The 18,392-nt window shown below is 44.7% G+C and overlaps 1 protein-coding gene and 1 long non-coding RNA gene across 4 annotated transcripts in view; one reads left to right on the top strand and one right to left on the bottom strand.

The window, feature by feature from the left end:
• DTNBP1 (dystrobrevin binding protein 1) overlaps positions 1-13,017 on the bottom strand; it is a 47,118-nt gene extending 34,101 nt beyond the window's left edge. Inside the window, exons 1-5 of one of the 3 annotated variants that reach the window (XM_081206562.1) lie at positions 12,820-13,017; positions 10,539-10,589; positions 10,191-10,241; positions 5,155-5,215; positions 2,190-2,322 (exon numbers count right to left, since the gene is read on the bottom strand). In XM_081206562.1, coding sequence (XP_081062688.1) covers positions 2,190-2,322; positions 5,155-5,215; positions 10,191-10,241; positions 10,539-10,589; positions 12,820-12,875 — 352 coding nt within the window. In that variant the 5' untranslated portion in view covers positions 12,876-13,017. Of the gene's footprint in view, positions 1-2,189; positions 2,323-5,154; positions 5,216-10,190; positions 10,242-10,538; positions 10,590-12,498; positions 12,718-12,819 lie in introns of those variants that run through there. The other 2 variants (XM_081206563.1, XM_081206564.1) reach the window with 2 other exon arrangements.
• A 128-nt stretch (positions 13,018-13,145) lies between these two features.
• The window catches only part of LOC308593984, a 7,150-nt gene continuing 1,903 nt past the window's right edge, over positions 13,146-18,392 (top strand). Inside the window, exon 1 of the long non-coding RNA XR_014011187.1 lies at positions 13,146-15,722. This is a non-coding gene — a long non-coding RNA (uncharacterized lncRNA). The remainder of the gene's footprint in view (positions 15,723-18,392) is intronic.

Here is an 18,392-nt window from a genome sequence, read left to right as displayed (position 1 = left end):
CCTTTTCCCTTCCCACCAACACTCTCCCACAATACTGGCCTAGGCTTCACTGAACAATCACTACATGAAAGAAGATCCATGTAGAAAAATCTAGTGACTTTATTCCATAAACATCCTAAGGTGCAACATCCTATGGAGCACACACAGAAGGACCCAGTAGACACCCATCACAGGGAGCAATCCCTTTCCACTCCACAACAGTGATCAAGATGGTGTATGGAGAAAGAAGCAACACAGACCATCTGTGTCACACGCACACCAACAGCATTAAACAAAATTTAGTGCTCCATTATTGCCTGCCCTCCTCTTGTGGTTGTAAAATATGATGAGTGTTCACAGGCTCTTTACAGCATGTTACAGTTGTATGGTCTATGATGATCATCATTGTTTTTACCAACAATTCACAACTCCTAATTATTGCATTGTTTTACTTGCACAACTGTTAAACTTTTTATCTATGTTAATTGTACATGTTTTTGTCTATTTAAGGAACTGAGGAATCATTTAAACCCCACATACTGTTTGAGTAGGTTTTTGTACTTACAATGTAGGGTATTTGGTTATTTACATTAAACTATACCATTCAACGGGAAACAAGCAGTCTCAATAAAGGCCGGATGTTCTAAACTTGCATGCTCCACATATGCTGTGAAACACACACACACAGCCCAACACACACCATGGTTAGGCTGAAAAGAACCACTTCAATAGGTTCCAATGAAATGAAATCCAATCAACTCCAATCAAATGAAACCAGTTGGTTAGGTTGTTTTTAATCTTAGTTGCTGGGGGGAGGACACAATATTCATGGAGAGTGCAGCTTGGGGGGGGGTGTTAACCCTACAAACCGCAGCTGCAATCCCCATTAATATCACCCCAAAAAATTAGGCATAAAGCTAAAATGATTTTTCCCAAGCCCAATTGTTTTTGGACGGGGTGAATAGAAGCTGGCCTTTATGTGGTATGTGCTGATGAGTCACACTGTATGCATATAATATATGCAATGGTGCGGGGGGGGGCGTACATGCAATATGAATTCTGGCCAGGCTAACTCTTGTTTTGGCCCCACCCACCACTGGCATGCAGTCCCAGATGATTGGCCAAGAGGGAATGTGGTCCTCAATGCTCCCCTCTTCCTCATTCTAGATAGTGATTTCTGGAAAAGTAGCAATCGAGCACCCCCTAGTGGAGACTTTACAAAGCTCCAGGTAGTTTACATGACTAGGGGTCCCTATTTTCTTACTACCTACAATGAACTTTACAAATGTCAAGCATTTGCCAATTTACTTTTACTCTTTTTTTAAAATTGTGCTTTAGAGAGCTTTCCAAATAGTAGATTAACAACTTCACAAATACTAAAATAATGGCACAAGAGAAGATATCTTATATGATAAAAATTAACAAATGTACATCAATTAACCCCAAGAAGGTAGCAGAAACTTGGCATCAGTGTCTTCAGGCAATACTGAATGAGAGGAAGATTAACAGATTGAAGCTTAATCCAGACAGCACAAACATGCTGTTAGTTGGGAATCTATCTGATTTGGATGGAGATATATAACCTGCTCCAGATGGGGCTGCACACTTCCTGAAGAATGAACTACACAGCTTGATGTAGGAGAAGTGGTTCTCCTATATCAAATTTTAACAATAGAGGCCTACATGGCATTTGCAGCTAAGACTACCTCTCTACATTAGACTTCCCTTAAAGACAATTTAGAAATTGAAATAGGGTGACCACATACTTGAATCTAACACTGGTTATCAATTTGTGTATGGACTCAACTGAAGAAGCTCATGCTCTGGGATGCGACTATTTAAAGAAATACCTTTGCCCACATTCATACATGGGATTAAATATAACCTTCCAAGTCTTGCTCTTTTATCTCCCAGGGTACCAGAGACAGGACCTTTCTGCAGCAACACCTCAATTATGGAACTCTCCCCCTAGGGAAATCTGGCAATCCTCCTCCTTCTGTGCCTTGAAACATTCCTTAAAAGCATTATTAAGAATAGTTTTAATTTTTGTATGCCGATTCTTATTATTATACCTTTAATATACCATTACTAAATTTTTAGCTGTGATGTTTTAACATTTGTATATTCATAATTTTCAAGCTGCTTATGGGAAAGCTTCCTAAAAGGTGAGACAATTCTTTAAATAAATAAAGCGGAACACACACACTTACTCAAGCTAGTGGTTGTAGATTCCAAATCTGCTAAAAAACCCGGAATTTGCTGGAGCTGTTCCTGAAGGTCTAAGAGACTGCTTCTCTTCTTCTCCCAGTGAGCAGAAAGCATCACAACTTCACTATCCACCAGCTGCAATGTTTAAAGCCAAGGATAAAACTAACATTATTAAATTTATTTTAACTCTCCAAACCTCTGATAGGGCTCATGAGTCAGCTGCTAAAGCCTTAAATAGCTACACATTTCAATTCACAATATTTCCAGTGCAAAATACAGATAAAACAAATTTCAAATAAAACAAAAATATATTCAAAGTTATGCTAATACACTACACTAAATATTTTTCCAAGTTTGCAAAAGTATTCCTCATACACCTGGCCATGGTCTCTCCAAAAGTGAATGGATGTTATTTACTTTGCAATGCGAATTCTGATTATGATAAACTCTCAATTTAACATTAATTTTAACACTTTGCATTATGTATTCCAATATCCCATAGTCTAGTCAGTCAGCTCTTTATTACTGCAGGGATGGGGAACTTTTTTCAGCCTGAGGTCACATTTGCTCGCAGGCAACCTTCACAGTGATAGGTGAGGCAGAGCCGCAAAATCTTATTCTACAGAATACTACATTCCATCCATGCAAGAGTTAAAAGTCTCTATACACACACATACCCCTTTGCCTTCCATTCCAGCAAGCAAGAGTCATTATCACAGTACAAAATACATTCCAGCCAGGCAAAAGCACTTAAGGAGATGCAAAGAAGGGCCAGTGAGATACATGACCCAGGGGAAGGGGGTGTGAATGTCCGGGGGGGGGGGGAGGCTTCAAGAGCCACATTTGGCGCCTAGGCCTGAGGTGTCCATTAACATATTCATGTCTTTCCTTTTAACAAGGCAAACCTTTGCAGCTGTACAAGTTGAAAGACAACTATTCTTTTGAAAAATATTGGAACAATAGATTTTAACTGAGAATACAATTGTAAATTCAGGTATCAAATCAAAGTTTATGCCAATTCAGCAATTATTTCTGCTACACATTTTAAAGTTTATAAAACCTTCTGCTGAAATTTCAGTTACATATTTGGTATTCTGTAAGTATCCAAGGCAAGCCACACCTTAGAAAGCCAGCAAATCATGAATATGGAACTCCTTGACGTTGTCATCAATACTGTAAGATAGGTTTAATTCTATAATACATTTTTGACATTTGAAGCCTAATATATTTAACAGGAATATGCCAAAGAAAAGTATATTTGTGTACAATTTATTTGTTTTACTTACTTATATAATGTACAACTAGTTTCTATTTGCAAGTAATCAGATTGATTTGAGTTTTGATTTGATGACATGTGGCTATATTCCTATTGCTCTTAAACCACTTCAGGAAGCAAATGTATATGAATAATTTTAATTTTGTTGGCGATCATCTTGAGTTTTGCAAAGGTTTTTAATTATTACATTAGAATCCTACCCTTCCTCCAAAGCTCCCTATTAGTATTAGTTATATGAATTTAGAAGCATGCTTAAGATTTACAGCTATGTAGCCCACATGCTCCCCAGAAATACAGACGTATCAATTTGCAGGAACCTGTACAACCCCATTATTCTGTGAGTAGCATGCCACTTCAATTTCCCTGCCATGTACATTTGTGTGAACATAGCCAAGCACTTCAGCTGAACATCCATCAAAGTCAAGTGAAGATAGACCATTTAACTCAAGTGAAGGTGTGGAAGTGCTGGATGGTTGCCTGCAATTAATAATGCACTGGATGTGGGGGATGAATAAACTAAGGCTCCTCTAAGTAAGGCATGCATGTTGCAAACATGTGGTTTGTCTGAGCCAGCAGAGAGGTAGAGGTAGCTGGGTGGGTGATTTTCAGCTGACATGGATGGGGCTGCATTCTACATAAAATACCAGGTTCCCAGTTAAGGAATGCTGATCATTCTTTCAAACAGATGTTACATGGTGAATTCTCATTTATATGAGAGATGTGTACCTTCCTAAACGCAAAATACCTAAACCAGTGTTTCCCAAACGTTTTTGGGCAACGGCACACCTGTTTACCGGAAAAAAATCTCGCGGCACACCACCATTAAAGCCCCGCCCCGTGACGTCAGCGCGCAGCGTCACGCCGGGAGGGACGCACAAAAGTTAAAGTTTTTTCCCTCCCCGCGAAGCAACGAAAGAGGGCGCCTCAACTCCGGGAGGTGGGCAGGGAGCGGGGGGAGCGGCCAGACGGGCTCCGCTGGGGGACTTTCGGCTGCCGGAGGCGGGGAAGGGGCGGCTGCAGCGGACCCGGAAGTGGTTGCGCCCATCGGGGGCGGTGGGAGCGCGCCGTGCGGGTTGGTGGGTGGGGGAAGGAGAGGAACAGGAGGGGGCGGCGGCGGCGGCCGGAGGCTGGACGGATCCGCGCAGGGACGGCGCGCGAGCCGGGAGGAGGCGCGAAGAAGGAGGCAAGGCGAGAGCAGCGCGGCTCGGGATGCATTCGGACTGCCGGCTGCTGCGCCCGAGACGCGGGGTATGGTGAGCAGCCCGGAGCGCCCGCTCCCCCGGGGGACCCGGCCGGCGCTGGCCTCCCTCCTCCTCCTCCTGTTGCTGCTCAGGCGGGACGCGGCGGCGCAGAAAGGTGCGTGCGGGAGCCCCGCCGGGAGGGGAGGGACCAGAGCCTTCCTGCCTTTCTTGCTTGGCGCCCACCCGCCGGGTTTTCGCGCCTTCCTCCAGTAGGCCGGCCGAAGCGAGCGGCGATGGGATGTGGGAGCTCGCTCGCTCGCCGCCCCGCGTGTGCTCGCCGCCGCCGCCCCTCGCCGCCCGACTCGCCCGTCTCCCTCCCACGGAACACAAGGCAATGTTCGGCGGCACACTAGTGTGCCGCGGAACACCGGTTGGGAAACACTGACCTAAACAACTGCAAAGTAGTTTTTAAACAAAATGTTTGTATGTTAGTTTCTGTTAATGTTTTACCTCTCCAGCTTTTGCACATTCTTTTGCTCCTCTGTGAAGAGTTGCCCAAGTATCTTCATATCTTCACAAAACAAAACAGTGATATCATTGGACTTATATTTAAGGTTATGGCCACAAGCTCACCAAGCTGTCCTGAACTAAAGTGTTTATTTGCTGTAAGAATATATATATATATAGCTACCAAGAAAAACTGTTCATAATGTATTAAGTCAAACAATCTTGAACTCAAAGCACTCGAGATGTCAAGGCTTAGAAAGCAAGCATTTTTTTCAGAATTTTGCAAAGATTAATTGCACAGTTCTATGCACATCTATTTGCTAGCAAGTATTACAGAGGATTCTGCAGGATTGCAGCTTAAGATCACAATATGAAAACATGTTTATATTTAAAAACTCCGTTAGCACTGGAGCCTTATCCAGATTCACATCTCTTAAGCTCTTAGAAACCACAAGGTGTAAAACCTGGGCCAATAACACAACTTTTAAATGAAAGCCAAATTTCTAAGATAAGCAGTTACCCTACACAGCTAAACAAGGCTTAGAGGGGTTCTAGACTGCTGAACAATTGCCAGAAACAAACCACACATTCACAAATAAAACACAGAAGAATGAAAAACCTTAATTTTCCTTAAAAACAAGGATATGGTTTCCCTATCTTCATCTTAGCCATGCTTAACCAGGCTGCACTACCAATAGTGTTTGTGCTCAAGCCCCACTAAACTCAATGGGACTTATGTTTTTAGAAATGCATACTAAGTTTTTTGTTCCACTTTAGCTCCATATAAGTAACCAAATGCTAACCATACTAAGGTATTGAATTAATTAATTTTATAATGAATGATTTTAGAATGTTGTTTATGCTCTTCCGGGCAATGGCGGAGTTCCTCTGACCGAGAGGAACCCGCTCCGTGAAAATTGGGTCTTGCCGCCGCAGCGAAGGCGGAGACCCTTCAAAAATCCCAGGGGGAGGAAGCCTGGGAATGTGGGATTTGGCCGACACCAAGAGCGCCTCCCCTACTCGCGGGGAAACCCTTTTTAGGGGATCCGAAGCGAAGTGGGGTGAGTGGCGCGGTGTTTTGAATCGACTGCTACTTTTACGGAGTGAAGCCGCACAGCCGTTGCCGGAGAGCGCTGACTTTTTCCTGTGGACAATTGGACTCTAAACAACTACCCGTGAGTAGAACGGAAAATTGGACTACGAAACATTTTAATTTGGCACCGAAGCGGGAAGGTTCTAAACAGGAAGTCCGCCTTCCGCTTCTGTAAATAGACTGAAGCAAAAATTTTGCAAGCTAAAGTCTGGAAAGTTGTATATAAAGGACTAAATTTCCTTCAGTTAAAATTACCAAAACCCCTCTGGGAAGCAGGAGAAGAGGGGGGGAATCTTAGATTGTTTAAACCTGCAGGAGAGAGAGTAAAGAAAGATAAATTTCCACCATCTCGAACCTGGGAACGGGGTGTCAGAGACAGACGTTTTGGGGAAGTTCATCGACTGTGAATGAAACGTCTTTTGACAGATAGTTAAAAAAGAGAAACATATTGATTCCAGTGTTGCCTTTTGCATTTAAAAGAAACAAAATATTTGAAAAACGAAAGTAATTTTTTTTTCTTGCTGGACCTGCTTTCAAAAGATGGATACAAATAGAAATTGTCTCCTCTAGAGGGAGCTTGTTAAACTGTTGCTGGAGTCGATCTGGGGAATTCCACAGCTGTGGAGATTAAGGATCGTGAGACCAGACTTTGACCTTGGATAAGAATGTGCTTAGAAGAAGTTTTGGTGCTTGCTTTTTGCAAGACAAGTGCTTTGTTGGAGCAGCTGCATGAGAAGATGGATTTGATGACTGTTGCAGTCAGTAATTTTGGACAAACAGTGAATACTCATATAGAAACCACTCAGGAACCAACCCAGGAATCTGCTTTGACAGGGCAAGTGCAGAAGATAATGGAGGAGGTTGTTGTTGAACCTCAAGTAACACAAATGGAGAGACCCGAGGCTTGTTGGAACATAAGCTGCTGTCTTTGACGACTGAATCTGGAGAAAGTCAGATTTGGAGAGATGGAGTACTGTTTGGTTTGGAGATGGGAAGTTGGATGGACCCCCCTATGCAGGGATGTCTCGGCTTTTGGGATATGGTTTTGGGCCAGGGGGAGTCTGGAGTTGTGGGGGTTCTTAACTTTGGAGGGACTTTGAAACATGCCTACAAATACTTTTTGGATTACAGTGCTGACTGTGGAGAATGGGCTGACCTGCCGAAGGGGAGATGGAGACATGGTTGGGTTGGAGTCTCCCCGAGACCTACTCCTCAATGAGAAAGGAAGGAAATTAAGAATAAGATCAGCAAAAGACAAAGTAAAGTGCAGGTATAAACAAGAAGAAGATCTGCAGAAGGGACATGGAAAAGACTTAAGAGCCTCGGACAGAAGATCACCAGGTTGATGGACTAGATGGAATGGATAGAAAGGACTGACATAACCCGAGACCAGGAAGAAGAGACGTTGGATGAAGATTGGAAGAAAGTTTTTAAAAATTCATTTTGAGAATTAGTGTAAAATTAATGAGTGTTAGGAAAAATGTGGTAAAGTGGTAAAGACCTAACTGAAGCAGAAGACATCAAGAAGAGGTGGCAAGAATACACAGAGGAATTATACCAGAAAGATATGGATGTCTCGTACACCCCAGGTAGTGTGGTTGCTGACCTTGAGCCAGACATCCTGGAGAGTGAAGTCAAATGGGCCTTAGAAAGCACTGCAAATAACAAGGCCAGTGGAAGTGATGGTATTCCAGCTGAACTGTTTAAAATTTTAAAAGATGATGCTGTTAAGGTGCTACACTCAATATGCCAGCAAGTTTGGAAAACTCAGCAGTGGCCAGAGGATTGGAGAAGATCAGTCTACATCCCAATCCCAAAGAAAGGCAGTGCCAAAGAATGCTCCAACTACCGCACAATTGCACTCATTTCACACGCTAGCAAGGTTATGCTTAAAATTCTACAAGGAAGGCTTCTGGGACCGAGAACTCCCAGAAGTGCAAGCTGGATTTAGAAGAGGCAGAGGAACCAGAGACCAAATTGCAAACATGCGCTGGATTATGGAGAAAGCTAGAGAGTTCCAGAAAGATATCTACTTCTGCTTCATTGACTATGCAAAAGCCTTTGACTGTGTTGACCACAGCAAACTATGGCAAGTTCTTAAAGAAATGGGAGTGCCTGATCACCTCATCTGTCTCCTGAGAAATCTCTATGTGGGACAAGAAGCTACAGTTAGAACTGGATATGGAACAACTGATTGGTTCAAAATTGGGAAAGGAGTACGGCAAGGCTGTATATTGTCTCCCTGCTTATTTAACTTATATGCAGAATTCATCATGCGAAAGGCTGGGCTGGATGAATCCCAAGCCGGAATTAAGATTGCCGGAAGAAATATCAACAACCTCAGATATGCAGATGACACAACCTTGATGGCAGAAAGTGAAGAGGAATTAAAGAACCTTTTAATGAGGGTGAAAGAGGAGAGCGCAAAATATGGTCTGAAGCTCAACATCAAAAAAACAAAGATCATGGCCACTGGGCCCATCACCTCCTGGCAAATAGAAGGGGAAGAAATGGAGGCAGTGGGAGATTTTACCTTCTTGGGCTCCATGATCAGTGCAGATGGTGACAGCAGTCACGAAATTAAAAGACGCCTGCTCCTTGGGAGAAAGGCGATGGCAAACCTAGACAACATCTTAAAAAGCAGAGACATCACCTTGCCAACAAAGGTCCGTATAGTAAAAGCCATGGTTTTCCCAGTAGTGATGTATGGAAGTGAGAGCTGGACCATAAAGAAGGTTGATCGCCGAAGAATTGATGCTTTTGAATTATGGTGCTGGAGGAGACTCTTGAGAGTCCCATGGACTGCAAGAAGATCAAACCTCTCCATTCTGAAGGAAATCAGCCCTGAGCGCTCACTGGAAGGACAGATCGTGAAGCTGAGGCTCCAATACTTTGGCCACCTCATGAGAAGAGAAGACTCCCTGGAAAAGACCCTGATGTTGGGAAAGATGGAGGGCACAAGGAGAAGGGGACGACAGAGAATGAGATGGTTGGATGGTGTTCTTGAAGCTACCAGCATGAGTTTGATCAAACTGCGGGAGGCAGTGGAGGACAGAAGTGCCTGGCGTGCTCTGGTCCATGGGGTCACGAAGAGTCGGACACGACTAAACGACTAAACAACAACAACAGGAAAAATGTTGAAATGAAACTACTTGGGCTTTAGTGGAAATGATATAAGGAGTTATGTATAAATAAGTATTAAGTTTTAAGGCTTTTTATGGTAAGATAAGGTTAAAATAAATTAAGGTAATTTAATGACAGAATACAGTTAAAGATGGAAAGGATTTGCTGAGTTAATAAATAGGTTAGACTGTTAAGATAAGTTATAGAACAAAAATTGTGAAAGATGGAAAGAATTTGCTGAAACAATTAATTGAACGAGAATACAAAAAGGGAGGTGTGAGGAGGTCGATAAAACAAGTAAATGAAAGATAAAGATATGGAATATTGGATTTTTAGTGTTATTGTTCTTTTTTGTTATATTGTTGTATTGTTTTTTATGGTTTCCTTTTTAAGTATTGTAATGTATGTCTTGTTAAATTTTGTGTTGTTTTCTTTTTTTTCTTTTTTCTGTAATTGTTAAACTTTTAATAAATATCATTTTAAAAAAATAGAATGTTGTTTATGCTGTACCTTTGTACTGTTTTATTGTTGTTAGCCGCCCTGAGCCCGGCTTCGGCTGGGGAGGGCGGGATATAAATAAAAAAATATTATTATTATTATTATTATTATTATTATTATTATTATTATTATTATCAATAGGATCAATGAAAACACTCACTTTTAAAAAGAATTAATTTTTTGCTACTGAATATTGAAGTAAACAAGGGGAACAAGGCAAAGTGCTACAGTATCTTTCCTTACTAACTACAACCATGCCTCTAGAAAAATAAACAAGAATTATAAATAACTGAAATTCAACAGAAGTTTAAATGACAGAATTTACTTGCTCAATAAGAGTAATCCAGCAGAAAACTCTGGTGAACACTGTATAAACCTGTAATAAAAAATAACAGAATGTGTTAGTTAAGTGTTGAAGTCCTACAGTACTTTTCTAATTAATATTTAGATCACAAAGCTACCTTTTTTACATTGCTGTTGCAAATATTAACAATTATACAACAACTTATACTGGAAATTTTCAAAAAAGAAGAAAACCTGCTACTATAAGCTTCTTAATGTTATTCAATAGAACAGACTACAGTATTTGTTATGCCATGTAAACATCATGCAATAAACTGAATTTTGCTTATGCAATTTTCATAAAGCATAATTTAAGAATATCCAACAGCACCTCTGCTTGTTTATTTTAGTCTCTCTTGATTTGTCGCTCAAGGTCTTCAGCCTAAAACACACACACAGGAAAAGTGGTGAGACTCAAAACAAGGCAATTTATTAAGGTTTATTAAGTGTTCCCCCTTCTTCTGCATTTCTCCTGCCACTTATAAACCTCACTGGATATATCAGTCCAGCTCCTCCACCTATTTTGATACCTCTCCAGCCCCCCATTTCTCTGGTATCATATAACTCCATGCCACTTAGTCAGCTTAAACCATGTAGCAGGGAAGGACTGTAAGTAATTAAAAGTAAATAAATAAAAATGCTTAACTGACAAATCACATCACAGATAACTCAGTTCTGCCCTACCTAACATAAAGCTTGCCCCCCATCCTGGCTACGCCCATGAAAGAGGGCCTGTCACATTATAAGCTTGGTGGAAATACTCATGCTAGCCATTAGTGAATCAATCATTGTAATGTACCCAGGCACACTAATGACTCAGGCCTGGATATACTAGCAGGCATACTCCAACTTTCTCATTATACTTCAAAATCAACAAGAACATAGCTCGATTCCACATATGAACAAGAAGAGTGGTAGCTGGTGGTGCTCACTGGTTCTGGTAGGGCAGAGATCAGGAGACCAGAGGCATAGCGTGGGGGGAGTCCATGGGGGCCATGGCCCCAGGTGTAATTTTGTGAGGGGGTGCAAACAGGTGCCCCCACAGCAGTCTCCTTTGAGTGAGAAGCTGAGCCTGGCCGTAGCTCCACTCCTGGGTCAGGTCTGACCCAGGGGAGGAAAGCATGAGAATGGGTGGCAATGCTGCCGCCTAGCTTCCTTGGCCATGGTGCACCTTGCCGCAGAAGCTCTGCCACTGGGTCACGCCTGACCCAGCAACAGAGAGCTACAACGGGGCGCGTCCAGTCACAGCGGCTCTGCCATCAGGTCATATCTGACGCAGCAGCAAAGAGCAGGAGAGTGGTGCCTGGTTGTGGCAGCTCTGCCGCTGGGATAGGCCTGACCCAGTGGTGGAGAGCAGGAGGAGAGGGGGCGGCAGCTTCCCCAGCCCTATCCTTCCTCGGACTGTGGCGCCCGGTAAGGCACCCTCTGCCCCCCACAGATGTGCACTCCCGCGCCTGCCCTGGGTAGCGCAGGCATACGCTCTGCCACTGCAGGAGACCAACAGTAGGTGGAACCACAGCCAACGCCTGGCAGAGCCTATTAACAATATTGCCCCCCCCCCCATGAGTTCCCCAAGGGCAACACTGAGAGTGCAGAGGAAGAAGCTGACAGGCAGTGCCACCCCTTGGCCTGATTGGAAGTAAGAGGGAGACAGGTGGGAGCGACGACAGACTGAGATTGGTGGAGCAGTGCCCCATTCGCCCAAATGAACAGGTCCTCCCCTGGTAACATGGAAAACAGCCCTTATAAGAAGCGCAATTGAAAACTAGTACTGTATCTTCTATCAGCCTTTTTAAAAAGCAGGCCAATAAAATCACACGAACTGGGAAGGTGCCTGCAACGTTATGAGTCCCAAACCTTTATCATTAACTTTTTTATATATAGTATGCATTTTTTTAAAAAAGGAAAGGGGTCCTATTGGCTGGGCTCTTGTTCCAAAACGAGCTTACCTTACAGATAATGTACTCTGACAGGAAAGCAATCAGTTGCAAGCTAGCAAAAGCTCCAATCCCCTTTTTTAAAAAAACACAACACCGCACGATCAGGTGATAAGCAGCCTGAGTGATTTTTAAAAAACAACACCGAATTACCAAGTCCAAAGTTCATTTAGCAACATTGGGAAGGAAGGCGGGACATAGGAAGTGACTCTTATTCAGGGCTAAAGTAGCCAAGAACTAATTGACAGCGCGTGGTTTTCGTGCAGCACCAACTGGTGCTATTTGCGGCAGCGTATTAGAAAGAAGAAAACCCGAGGCGGGCCACGCCACACGCCCCATCATCACAACACGCACCTGGTGTCGGTAGTTAGCAGGCAATCCGCCCACAAACGCGAACGCGCTTCTTACACCGCCACACGACGCGCGTTTACTCCGAAGTAAAGCCCCAGTGAATTCCACCACGGGGCTCATTCCCAAAGTGCCTCAAAAGTCGCCTCCTTCCTAGGGGGCGTTTTAACCGCAACTTTCCGCGGCAAACCCTCAACGCCCCACGACGCGTCCCTAGTCAGCGGAGCCCCAAAGGGCAGCCCCTTACTCCGCGGGCTCTCCCTTCCCTCAGCACCTCAGGGACTTTCAGGAACTTTCTCGCGGCAGCGGAGGCGGCAGTTAACTCACCCCGAGGTCAAATCCTGCTGGACGCTCAGCAGCCGCTCGCGCAGGCTCTCGAACATCTTCTCCTCCTCCTCCCTCCCCCTCTCGGCCCGCGCGACACAACAAGCGGGAAGGAGGACTCCTCGGAGCCCCCCCACTGCGGCACCCGGAGAAGCGCGGGACGCGGCGGGGAGGGGAGAGAGGCGGGGCTTCTCGCGAAGGGGCCCAACGGCCACACAGCCCAACCGTCGGCGGTTCCTCCTCGCGCTGTGCCTGTCAAGAGAAGCCCCGCCCACCCGAGCCGCCCAAACCAACCGCTCGCCGGAGAGAAAAGGGAAGAAACGAAGGCCCGCTCGGGTCGCCGCAGAGAGATATACATAGGTAGATATACTGTATCTATGAAAGAAAAATAGAGAGTGAAGCGTCGCCTTATCAGGATAGGGAGTTTCCGGGTTTCCATCAGAGAAGTCGCCTTCCCCGGGACGGAAGTGAGAACTGTCTCCCCCCCATCTATGGACAAGTTTAGAATCAGGAGTGATGTTATGTTGCTCTAAATGGATGTATACTTTACATTTTACTTTCTTTGTAATTTTTTTCCTGGCTGTTTTAATGTAAACCACTTTTTTTCCTTAAAAATATAAAGTGGCATAGAAGAGATATTAGTAGTATTATCATTGCTGCTGTTAATAATAATAATAATAATAATAATAATAATAATAATAATATTGCACGAGCTTTCACGGGGCCCCACTGCATACGGTGGTTCCCTCCGATCCACCCACCAAAAAAACCAAAAAAACCCAACAACAGTGAAATCCAGCTCTTGTTTGTGTGGGAAATCTTGTTTGCTTGTTTATGCGAATATTTCAGTCCCAATAATACGTTTCAGCTCTTTCTCAGCGAAGGGGGGGGGGGAGAGAGAGAGAGAGACACTAGTGAAGAATTCAGAAGTTGAGGCTACGTGTCACTCAACCGTTTTTATAGCTCTGTCGGCGAGATAGAGCGATCTCTTTCACATCACGCGCGCGGTGACGTCAGCACGTGACTCGGTCTTACTTAAACCCGCAGCGTCTCCGTATTTATCGCAATTGAATGAACGGGCGCGCGTGACTGAGTCGTTTTTAGGCGTGCGCATAGAAAATCGCCGTCGTAGGACTGTTGCTAGGATTGGCTGAAGGGTGTAAACGGTGGCAGATGCTATTAATTAGAGCCGTTTGATGAGGAGGCGTTATACCGTTTACTGGTTTTGTTTTTATGTCTAGCCTAAATATTCTGTAGTATTCCTCTTGTTGCAGCTCTCTGACAGATTAAAACGAAACCATGGAAATGATTAGATGAGAAAACTGCCTAATATTAATACCTTTGACCGCTTGCTCTCCAGGGTTTCAGGCATAAGTTTCCCAGCCCGTATAGCAGAGGAGAGTATCGGACTATTTGATACCCTTCATCAACGTGGAGGGTGGAATATATGGGTTTGCACAAACATACAGTTTTGAAGAATATTTGGCATATAAACACCGTATAACAATAATAATTCTAATACTACTGTAATTCTCTGCTTTCATGAACTACCCTCAGCTGTTCAAAGTTTTATTTATTTTACATGCTTTATCTCAGAAGTCATTAAATTACTCCTGTGAAATAAACCAGTATTATTATCCTATATTACAGCACAGAGGATTAGGGTGTAATCCACACTGCAGCACCTTTCATTTGTGAGGCAGCATTGTGCTGGGTTTTTGTTTTTTGCTAATACTGTACAACTGCTGCGAATGTGGCACATTGGAATACAATGTTGCATCTTCTCAGTTTATAATAGCTTTCTGGAGTGTGTGCCATTGTAAAGTGCAATAAAAAGTATTAGTGTCTTAAGTCACTTGTACTGCATCTTGTATCATGCAATGTGAGAAGTGCTTGAAATGTCAATTTAAAAACCAACACCTGCGTGAAATGTGCACAAGCAGTTAATGCAAGTTAATGGAGAAAGCGATCTATCCACCAAAGGAAGAATCTGGTCCTCAGAAATCTGGTGGGAATAGGAAATATCACTTACACCCTGCCAGCAAGGGCAGGTAATCGAAAGTGGTTGTCTTACTTCAAAAATAATATTGTAGAGATGACAAGTGTTCAGAAAAGTGACAACCAACTTGATCAAGAGGCTAGAGCATTCTTGTATAGAAAAGTTTACAACATTTAGAGCTCTTGATTTTAAAAAAAAGCAAGTGAGGGAAAACCTGATGGAGGTTTCAACAATTATGCAAAGCCTAATGGCTAGAGAGAATTTTCTCCCTCTTATAATACTAGAACCCAGGGACACCCAGTTAACCTTAATGTTGGAAAATTCAGGTCAAATAATAGGAGGGACTTCTGCACATTGCACACTACCACAAGATGCAATGATGGCCACCAACTTGGATAGCTTTAAAAGGGGGAGAGCAGACAAATTTATAATGAATAAGACTATTAATGGCGAATAGTGACAGTGGCTAATTATCTAGCTGGTTAATTGGCACACAAATGTCAGTGTTACAGTGTTCTGTAAATGGGTCCTAATATCTGCTTTCACAATAAAACAGGCAAGTCCCTCTGGAGAGGTATAGTAATAGCAAAAACCACTAGAGGGCAGAGCAGAATCAGGAAAATACCTGATCTTAAGGAAAACGAAGCTCCCTGTTGCTTGAAGTGGGGGGCAGCGGTCCTAGTTTTAATTACTGTAAACTGACTTTAAACTACTTGGAATTAATGTGCTTCTAAACCCTGATTTAAATTGGTAATGCTTATTGATGATTTTCACTAATAAACGCTGCAGAACACTGAGCTGGTACTGAGTCATGCACTCGGAGGACATTGTGCAATTTAAATATTTCTTCATTTGGTTTCGGACAGCTATGAAGACTGGACTCCAAAAGCATCTGCTTTAGCCCCTTGTGAGCTGAATATTTTTATATCTATCAGAGTTCACATTTTCAAGATACTGCTGCAGTGTAAAACTAGAGTAGAGTTGTGTGTGTGTGTTTTAAATTGAGATTGTGACAAAATCTGTGTGCACACATTCTGCTAAATTCTGCTTATTGTTGCCTGAGATTATAGGCCACTTGCACTTCTCTAAACTCAGATATAAAGAAAAGGTAACAATGCTCATCTTTTGTTTTTCTCAGATATAAAGAAAAGGTAACAATGCTCATCTTTTTGCTGCCCAGGAAGACTCCCCTGTGGTGAGTGCCTGAGGGCCCTGCTCTTGCCACTTACCATCTGGCTTGGGGCGGGGCCTGGGGCCTCACAAGGACTGCTCTGCTGCCCAGGAAGACTCTCCTGCGTGAGTGCCTGAGGGCCCTGCTCCTTCTTGCCACTTACCACCTGGCCTAGGGAGGGCCTGACAGGCCTCACAAGGACTGCTCCTGCCACTTACTATCTGGCCCAGGGTGGGGCCTCACAAGGATGGTTGTTGCCATTGATGCTGCTACTGCCCAGGAGGACCCGGAGGAGTGCAGAGCTCTTTTTAACATGTTTTGTTTTGTTTTTGTTTTTTAATATTTCCCTTTCCCTTTCGATTCTATATATGGGGGTGGGATGGATGTTTGGGTGGGCTGGGGAATTTGTTAGATTTTGATGAATTTGTAATTTTTGCAGTTTTTGTTTGTATTGTTTTATTGTTTTCTGGGTTGTTTTTGTTTTTTGTTTTTATTGTTTTAAGGTTTTATTGTTCTAGGCTGCGAAAGAATAATATTAATTGCCATCAATGGGGGCCACTATGAGGCCTGGGATTGCTACCGTGGAGGGGCGAGGGAGGTATGGCGGTGGGGGCAGATGTTACAGGCGAAGGGGATCGAGATATGGATACGCTCGTACCCTTTCCAATCTGCACCCCATCCCGAGGGACGAGGGTAGGGTGAGCAAGGATTACTCACCTCTGTCACTGGTGCTGTGCAATGCCAGGTCTATAGGCAATAAAACCGCCACCCTGCGAGATTTCTTTATCTCGCAGGGGGTCGACCTGGCTTGTGTGACGGAGACCTAGGTGCGCGAAGGGGCAACAGTTACCTTACGAGAGATGGCGCCCCCGGGTTTCTCTGTCCTCCACCAGTCGCGGACTGTGGGCCGGGGGGGAGGGGTGGCATTATTAATCCGGGAAGATTGTCCTTTCAGGGCTCTACCATCGCCATCGATCCCTGGCATCGAATGTGTTGGCCTAGTGTGGGGCTCCGAGGAGAGCTTGGCTGTCTGGCTGGTGTACCGGCCACCTAGCGCACCAGCAGCCACCCTGTCAGGCCTATTGGAGGCGGTGGCCGGCTGGGCCTTGGAGTTCCCTAACCTATTGGTATTGGGGGACTTCAACATCCATGCTGATGCCACTCCCTCCTCACAGGCTCTGGACCTGGTGTCTTCCATGGCGACACTAGGGCTCTCCCAGTTTGTTTCGGGCCCCACACATCAAGCAGGCCACACGCTGGATTTGATCTTTGGCGTCGGTATAGATGTGATCATGTCTCCTTCGATTAAGGTGCCATGGTCTGATCACTACGCTCTGAAAGCCAGGATTGACTTTCCACCCCCACCCTGCTTAGGTGGCGAGCCAATTTGGGCTCGCCCGCAGAGGCTGATGGACCCTGAGAGATTCCGCCAAGCCTTGCGGGACCTTGCTCCCCCTGGCGACTCATTGACTGAGCTTGTTGAGGGCTGGAATGCCCAGCTCCTGGCAGCCATCGATGAGATCGCACCTAAGCGCCCTCTGCGACCCCGCAGAAACCGGGCTCCCTGGTTTACCGAGGAGCTCCGGAAAATGAAGCGGGACCTCAGACGGCTAGAGCGAGTATGGCGGGGTGCCCGTGACGGAGCCTCAAGAACATCTTATAGGGCTTTTATGAAAACCTACGAGATGGCGGTGAAGGCTGCTAAGAAGTCATACTTCTCGGCCTCCATTGCATCCGCTAGCTCTCGCCCAGCGCAATTATTTAGTATAATCAGGTCTTTAACGTCCCTTGAGGGACAGCCAAATTTAAATAACAAATTGACACACGGCTGTGAGGCATTTGCGAGCTTTTTTGCGGAGAAGGTCTTGTCGCTCCGCCATGACCTCCCTGCCAATTTGGATACAATAAAGGAACTGGAGGCCCCTCGACTGTCCTCGGGTCCAGTATTGGACCACTTCGACCAGATATCCCCAGCCGATGTGGACAGACTCCTCCGAGCTGGAAAGCCCACCACCTGTCCTCTCGACCCGTGCCCGTCTTGGCTGATTAGAGCGTGTCCAGACGAGGTGCGGGCCCTCCTGGGGGATATCATCAATTTGTCCCTTGGCACGGGGACATTCCCAGGGGAACTGAAGGAGGCAGTGGTGCGCCCGCTCTTAAAGAAAACATCATTAGATCCTTTAGATCTATCCAATTACCGCCCGGTTTCGAATCTTCCGTTCCTGGGTAAGGTGATTGAGAGAGCGGTTGCTGAACAGCTTGGTGGGTTTCTGGATGAAACATCGGCTCTGGATCCATTCCAGTCCGGCTTCCGCGCTGGTCATGGGACTGAGACGGCTCTGGTCGCCCTAACAGATGACCTTCGTAGACAGCTGGATCGAGGCGGGTCGGGGCTGCTGATTCTTC

The sequence above is a fragment of the Podarcis bocagei genome, assembly GCF_964188305.1.
Source record: "Podarcis bocagei genome assembly, chromosome: 8".
In the NCBI taxonomy this organism is placed as follows: Eukaryota; Metazoa; Chordata; class Lepidosauria; order Squamata; family Lacertidae; genus Podarcis; species Podarcis bocagei.
Note: the sequence above shows the minus strand (reverse complement) of the source record. Positions and strands in the feature narration are given on the sequence as shown.